This window comes from Saimiri boliviensis, chromosome 1 (genome assembly GCF_048565385.1).
Source record: "Saimiri boliviensis isolate mSaiBol1 chromosome 1, mSaiBol1.pri, whole genome shotgun sequence".
In the NCBI taxonomy this organism is placed as follows: domain Eukaryota; kingdom Metazoa; phylum Chordata; class Mammalia; order Primates; family Cebidae; genus Saimiri; species Saimiri boliviensis.
The window spans coordinates 300,887,143-300,895,123 of NC_133449.1; the positions used below are offsets into that span (position 1 = coordinate 300,887,143).

A 7,981-nucleotide genomic window follows, 5' to 3' on the forward strand; every position below is an offset into this window, starting at 1 on the left:
GTCGTTTGTGTCGTGTGACTCCGTGGCCCTTAGACGCTCGGCAGCCCTAGTGTGCTGAGTTCCAGGGCCCGGAGCTTCCCGCTGCTGAGCGCCCACCTGGCTGCCGTCAGCGCCTCTCGCTCGGAGCCGCCGCCTCTGCGTCCTTCAGGGTTGGGGAGTCCGCCTGACCCCGACTCACACGGCCTTTTCTGACGCATATCAGGACTCGGCCCGGCCTCGTGTCCGGAGCGCGGGCATGCCCACCTCCTGCTGACCGTGCCCACCCCCACCCCCAGGGACCAGTCGAACGTCAGGCGGATGCACACGGCCGTGAAGCTGAACGGTGTCGTCCTCAGCAAGTCCCAGGACGCGCAGCTGGTCCTTCTCAACATGCCGGGCCCCCCAAAAAACCGGCAGGGGGACGAGAACTGTATCCTTTCCCACGTGTGCCTGCAGGCGCGCGGGTGCCCTGGCAGCTTCTCGCTGAGACCTCGGGTTGTGGGTGCTGTGAGCCAGGCTGGCATCGCGCCTTTCCCTCAGCCCCAGGCCCTGGGAGCTGCAACCGGGCTGCAGAGGGCTCTGCGGCCAGTGGTGGTGGTGGTGTGGGGAGGGAGGTCCCGCCTGCAGTGCCAGCCCCCCGACCGCCCCCGCGTGTTCAGGGCTGCCCCGGAGCTGGGAGCCCCCTCCCCCGTCATGCACCCTTACAACGACTGTGCATCCTGGGACATTCCCTGGGGTTCAGCCCCACCCTGCCCCAACGGCGACGGGAGGCAGGGAGCCCAGCTCTCGGCTTTAAGGCCCCGGTTGGCCAAAGCTTTGGGAATTTGTGCTTTATTGGGAAGACGGACTCTGTGGTATATCTGGGTGTGTTGGCACAGACAGGGTGACATCTGGCACGTCTCTGCTGGAGCGGCACCCTGAGTGCGGGGCCAGCGAGGGCATGTCCTCCCAGTGTCCTGGTCAGAAGCCGTGGCCCAGCTCACCTGTAGGCCTGCCGGGACCCAGTCACCTGGCTGGGGATCCCTGTCAGGTGGGGTCTGCACCATGGGCTCCATTGCTGTCTCTGCTGGTCATCCCTGTGACCACGGGGCTCCCTGTTTTTCCTGAGCACGGGCCCCTGTCTCCCCTGCCCCGCCCCTTCCTCCCTTCTCCCCACCCACTTCTCACGTTGGCTCTGGTGTTCTCAAACCAAATCTTAGCTAACCCAGAAGAGGGTAAAACCTCACTCCCGTCACAGTTCCAGCTCCACACGCCCAGGTGAGATCAGCTGTGGCCTTAACTCTGCTGACCAGACATGGAGTTTCTTGAGGTCTTGACCGAGGGGCTGAACAGAGTCCTCTTGGTCAGGGGCGGCGGCCGGGAGGTGATCACCATCTACTCCTAACGCTCAGCAGCATCGTGGCACGCTGAGGCGGGCATGGAGGATGGCGTGGGCAGCCTGCGCCCAGGCTCGGCCCAGGGAAACAGACGGCAGACACACCTGTCCCCAGCGACGCCACCTGGCCTGCCACGGGGCTTCCTTCTGAGGTTTCTAGGCCCGCCACCGAGGGCTCTCCTGTTCAGCAGCCTTAACCCACAGGCTGGGCCAGCGAGGGCACGATTGGAGGGTTTCCTTGAGTCCAAGGACGGACGCCCCTGCAGGAGTGACCTGGACACGGCTGGAACTACTTGCAGGTCACGAGAGGCCAGCGAGCCCTTGCTTGGTTTCTGGAAGAGCTTTTCCTTGGCTGGACTTATCCAGTGGTTAGATTGCATTTCTCCTCTATCCAGAACATTCTTGAAAGAGCACCGGAGCTGAAGCTGTCCCTGGTGACAAAGGTGAAGAAACGTCAGCCCCGGCCACAGCTCCCTGCAGGACCTTGCTCACCTCTGAGTCGCTCTGTTCCTTGACTGGTTTGGCATCTCTGCACCTCAAGGCAGCGACGCCGGAGGATGCTGTCCACACCTGCAGCACCCTCGTGTGGGAGCCTCTGGGCTTGGCAGGTCCACGCTTCACCAGCTGGCGTGGCCGGGGCCGTCTGGAAAGGGAACTCGGTTTTTCTGGAATGCGCTGGACCACCTGTCGGGGGTGTGGTGAACACGGTCTGTCCCTCAGGGCTTACGCTCCAGGAAGGAGCCCCAGCTGTGTGTCTGCCACGCCAGGCTGTGTCTGCTGCCATCCGAGTCTCCATCCCCTTCAGAAAACCAGCCACTTCATTCATGAGCACTGACAGGGCCCAGCTCACGGCACGGGTGCTGCCAGCGCCTCATGCAGGCGAATGCACCGAAACCCAGGTACGCAGGTGTGTACGCGGAGTGTACGCCGAGTTCCCCTGCCAGCCCACGACAGCCGGGCCTGCACCCCACGAGCACAGCGCACGGTTCAGCCTCTGACTGGCTCACGCGTGGCATCCCCACCCCGGCACTGCGTGTGAGGTCCTGGGGTCAGGTCTGTCTGGCTGGCTCCCAGGCACCCCCTGCCGTGGCCTGTGCGTTTCGTGGAGGCGGCAGTGGCACTGAAAAGAGATCCCTTTCAAGGTCGCAGCACGCTTCTCACTTCCGCCGTGAGTTTCTGCTTCGTCGGCTGTGGCTGCGTCTGCGGGCTGCGGCGGTGGCATCGCCTGGGGCCTCCGCTTATTTATTTATTTAAACACCCAGGGAGTTCGTGGTAACGAGGCCTTCCGGCAAGGGGCCGCCTCTGTACTAGAGGCCTCAGGTGGCCGGGCCCGGTCTCCCGAGGGAATCAGCTCCATCGCCGAAGTTCAAAGCAGGGCAGACGCTGCACGTGTGCTTCTAGACGTTTCTGAGGGGCTGCACTGGGGCTGGCGTTGCTGTCGAGTCGGCTCCCAGAGCGTGTCCCAGACGTCACCGCGGGGCTCGGCGTTCCCACAGCCTCTGCCTGTCTCGGCTGAGCCCTGAGCTCAGCGGCAGAACTCACCTCCGCGTCTGGGTGGGGCTGGCGGGTCTTGCGTCCCCTGTGCCTGGAGGGGAGCAGGCTGGAGGCGCAGCGGCCTCTGAACCTTGGTTGGTGGCTGGGAGACCCTGCGTGCGGGACGCTTCTGAGGGCCACTCAGTCCTCCCACGAAACGCCTCATGAGGGCTCCACTCCGCCTCTGCCCTGGGCTGCGGCTTCTGTGCGCAGCAACGCCAGGCACCCTTTCCCTTGTCAGCTCGTGTCACCGTACTGTGGCTGCTGAAAGTTGATTCCGTGTTCCTTTTGTAGGTTCCTTTGTACAATTTTGTTAGTAGAAAAATAAAATCCTATGAAATCTGAGTCTGTTGAAGATTCTTGAGTCTCGTTCAGCATAGAAATTAGACTGGAGAAAATGTCCTGGCCGCCCCTTCTCAAGCAGAAGTGTCAGGTCTGACCAGCCGTAGCCATCTCAGGTGGCTGAAGAGTGACCCTGTGAATTGGATGAGGGCTTCCAAATCACGTCACCAGCATGGAACTGACCTTACCTCAAACTTCCTAGTGCTGCGTGTGGAAGTGCCCTAATCTGTAATTTATTTTTAAGACAAGTCTCACTCTGTCGCCCAGGCTGGAGTGCAATGGCGCCATCTCAGCTCACTGCAACTTCCACCTTCCGGTTCAAGTGATTCTCCTGCCTGAGCCTCCTGAGTAGCTGGGATCACAGGTATGCACCACCACGCCTGGCTTATTTTTGTAGTTTAGTAGAGGTGGGGTTTCACCATGTTGGCCAGGCTGGTCTTGAACTTGTGGCCTCAAGTCATTTGCCCGCCTCAGCCTTCTAAAGTGCTGTGATTACGGCGTGAGCCACCATGCCTGGCCATTCTATCTATAATTATGGTGGACGCACCAGAGTCCACCATGAGTGGTCCTGGCGTGTTCTGACACGTGATGAGATGCCACCTCACACCCGCGATGGCCACAGCCCGAACAGTGGGGGATCGTGGTGACGACATGTGAAATTGGAGCCCTCCTGCTGGGTTTCAGCTGCGCGGGAAGGGCCTGTGGTTCCCGAAAGTGCGAGACGCAGAGCCGCCCCTTCCCCAGCAGGTCCGCTCCTGATGTGTGGCACAGCCGCCAGAGTGGGTGCAGTCCCAGAATCTGATGAGTCCACCTGGCCGTGCCTGCTGTCGGGCCTCACCCAGCTAGAGCCAGGAGCCAGGCTTGGAAGCCTCATGCTCAAGGGAGGAAGCCGGACACAAGGGGTCTCACGCTGTGGGACGCCACTTACGCGAAATGCCAGAACGGGCCAGGCCCAGAGGCCGGGAGTGCACTGGTGGGTGCCAGGGTGGGCCAGGCGGCGTGGAGGGAGACGGCCTGAGGGGCATGAGTTTCTTTCTGGGGTGAAAACATTCTGAAATGGCTGTGGCAAAGCTTACGTGCTGGAACACGGCGTCATGCACAATAATGTTGCATGTGACGCTGCTGGGTGCCGTCTCCAGGAAGCCTGGCACATGGCAGACGGGAAAGGACAGCACAGGAGGGCGTCGGGGCTTGTGCTGGCTCTCGGGCCACAGGGGAGTGACCCTGAGGGCTGCCTCATCGTCGGACGCGATGGGTGAGTGCTGGCTGCCTGCAGGCGTCCGTGGCCGGCTGCAGGGGCCTGGTGTCCTGAGGGAGGGCCAGGTGCGCACCAGGTCCAGCAGGGCGGTTTGGGGACCTGCTGACACCCACACATCTGGGACCAGGGCCCAGCCGGAGACCCCTGGGTGTCCCCTTCCCTGGGACCTCAAAGAACAGGCTTCCTCCTAGCCTCAGTGGGTGCTTCCCAAGGAGCAAGAACTTGGATGGAGCCATCACCCGCTCATTCATTCTTTCATTCACACGCCAACATTCACTCATTCACACACTATCATTCATTCACACAGTAACATTCATACACTAACATTCACTCATTCACCACGCTATCATTCATTCACACACTAGCATTCCTTCATTCACGCACTAACATTCACTCATTCACACACTAATTCGTTCACTCACATTCACTGGTTCACACTCATTCACACCTTCACACACCCACTGACGCACTCGTTCACACACTCATTTGCACACCACTCCCCTTACCTACTCGGACCCACCCGCTTATTCACTCCTAAGCACCCATTCACAGCTCACCCTGTCACCCGTTCATTCATTCACCTACTCACCGACTCAGCCCCTCACTCATTGATGTCACTCATTCACGGATCCATTCATTTATTCACCCGTTCACTCACTCGCTCACACACTAACCCACCCATTAACTCACTAATTCGCACCAAATCACTCGCCCATTCATTCAGATACAGGCTGGTCCAGCTCCGAGATCATCCAGTGGTCAGTCTACACTCGGAAGCGCAAGGCTTTTGGTTTCTGTGACACAGGCCTCTGTCCTTACGTGCCCCTCGCCATCCGGTCTCGTGCGGCGAAGCCTTCCTGGCACCAGCATGGCAGAAAGACCGGGCCAAAAGGCAGGAAGAGCTGCCCCAGGAGCAGGGTCCCCCGAGGAGCTTCTGCCGCCGTCTCGCCGGCAACGCTGGACGGCCTTCCTCCTGGTGGTACCTACATCCCCGACAGGTGTGGCCCGAGAGCCAGAGCAGCACCTGACACCAGCCTGTGCTGTGTCCCTTGCCAGGTGCCAGGGCCGCTGGAGATGGTGCCCGACAGCTTCACACACACAGTTCGCCCTGGCCGCAGGCCAAGCTGCTGCAGTGTGACTCATGAGACAGCGGTCTTTACCCGTGGGTGTTTGATGAATGAGACCGTGTCAGCACGGGCTCACTTTTCAGGCATGGGGTTTTTGTGGGGTTTCTTTTTTGGGGGGGAAGACTCTTGTGTTAGTCTGTTTGGTGTTGCTGTAAAGGAATACCTGGCACTGGGGTGTTTGTAAAGAAAAGAGGGTTATTGGGCTCTCCGTTCTGCAGCTGTACAAGCACAATGCCCACATCTGCTCAGCTTCTGGTGAGGCCTCAGGAGGCTTCCACTCAAGGCAGAAGGTGAAGGAGGGGCAGGCATGTCACATGGTCAGAGCAGGGGGAGATAGGATAGTGTCAACTGCTTTAAAGCAGCAGCCCCACAACCTTTTTGGCACCAGGTGCTGGTTTCGTGGAAGACAAGTTTTCCACGGACAGTGGGTAGGGGGTGGTTCCACCTCAGATCATCAGGCATTAGATTCTCATGAGTGTGCAGCCTAGAACCTCACACGTGCAGTGCACAGCAGGGTTCCGGCCCCTGGGAGGACGTAACGGTGGGGCTCAGGCGGTCACGCTCGCTCACCTGCTGCTCACCTCATGCTGTGGGCCCGGTTCCCAACAGGCCACAGACCGGGACCAGTCCACAGCTGGGAGTTGGGGGCCTTTGCTCTAAATAACCAGATCTCCTGAGAACTCAGAATGAGAGCTCACCCATCACCACAGTGAGGGCTTGAGGCCATTCACCAGGGGTCCACCCCGCCATGGCTTAAGCCCCTCCCATGGGCCCCACCCAGCACTGCAGCTCACATTTCCACATGAGACTTGGAGGAGACAAACTTGCAAACCCTGTTCACACAACTTGCCTCATTCAGGCCTAAGTGTGTCACCCCGGGGCACCAAGGGACCCTCTGAGGCAGGCCCCAGCTGGAGGTGGCCAGTGGTGGCAGTGCCTCTGTTTCCGGGGCTCATTCAGCACTGGAACCCCACCCCAGGGCTCATTCAGCACTGGAACCCCACCCTGGAGCTCATTCGGCACTGGAACCCCACCCCGGGGCTCACTCGTTCGGCACTGGAACCCCACCCCGGGGCTCATTCATTCGGCACTGGAACCCCACCCCGGGGCTCATTCATTCGGCACTGGAACCCCACCCCGGGGCTCACTCATTCAGCACTGGAATCCCACCCTGCCTCGTGTTTGCTGGACTCTCACCTGCACTTACAGATTTCATTTTTAACACCAAGGTCTACAGGCAAGCAGGTGGAGGCCCAGGCCCGCAGAGTTCTGTCCTCCGCAGGCCGCTGGCTGAGCCTGGCCCAGACGGTGTGCAGGGGTCTGATAGGTTCTCCGGGACTAAACAAACGAGGTCCCCTCAACACGAGGCCGGGAGTGACGTCACTGCATCCCCAGATGGACCTTCCTAGTGTGTCGCCTCCAGAGCAGGTGTATGAGTGAAATGCAGTCACCTGAAGGTAAGGCAGTGCCTCAGGAGCCCCGAGAACACAGCGTTCTCCAGGGGTCACAGGAGAGCCGCCACTGAGAAGACCCGACACCCAGGCAGAGAAGCAGAAAATAAGCAAACGCCATGTGGCTTCTCCACAGATGCCTTTTCACAAGGAGCCCAACTTCTCTCCATAAAGCTGGGGTCACGCAGCCAAGACAGGGGTGCCTGGTGTTCCTGTTACCGTGAACCAAATCTTGGGTTTGGTTTATTTTGGGATTTTCTTAAAGCGGTAACATGGAAAAAACACAAAAGGCTACCTGTAGTTACGGAGTGTGTGCGTGTGCCCATGTACCTTTATCACCCTCTAAGCCGGGACGGGTGCTTCCTCCCACAGCCCCGCGCGGGCAGCGGGCTCTCGGCGCCCTTGGCCACATGCTGGCAGAGGGGACTGACCGACGAGCACTGACCACATCTCTTTGAAAAGCTTATTTTAATACAGGGTGTGGCATGGTACAAAGTGCAGAGATTCCTATTAGACCTGAGAAACACCTGTCACCAGTTGGCCATCAGTTTGCTTTATCCTTGAAAACAACACAAGGAAGGCGAACGCAGAACTGCCGGGCAGGCCCCGAGGCCCCAGAAGGCACCGCACGGTTCTGGTCGGGGCGACTGTGTGGGTCCCCACAGGCTGCGAGACTCAGGAACGTCGCTGGCACGTCCTGTTGGCCTGCAGCCCTCTCCTGACCCTTGCAGGGGGACGCGTCTTCCTCCAAAGCTGACGTGTCACGGAAGCTGCCCCATGAGTGTCGGGCCTCCTGTTTGCTGAGCCTCCGCCCCTCCCTGCCCCGTGTCCTGCCGCTGGTGTCCACCCGAGCTGCTGTGTCTCTGGGACCGAGGCTGCCTCCGTCCCCATGTGCTACCCTAGGTGCCCCTCCTCC

The 7,981-nt window shown here is 60.0% G+C and overlaps 1 protein-coding gene across 5 annotated transcripts in view; it reads left to right on the forward strand.

Annotated features, from left to right (window-relative positions):
• Positions 1-3,232, forward strand: part of SLC12A7 (solute carrier family 12 member 7) — a 99,031-nt gene extending 95,799 nt beyond the window's left edge. For all 5 annotated transcript variants that reach the window (XM_039475812.2, XM_074387523.1, XM_039475754.2 and 2 more), the window contains 2 exons: positions 276-409; positions 1,272-3,232. In XM_039475812.2, coding sequence (XP_039331746.2) covers positions 276-409; positions 1,272-1,363 — 226 coding nt within the window. In that variant the 3' untranslated portion in view covers positions 1,364-3,232. The remainder of the gene's footprint in view (positions 1-275; positions 410-1,271) is intronic.
• Positions 3,233-7,981: the final 4,749 nt, after the last annotated feature.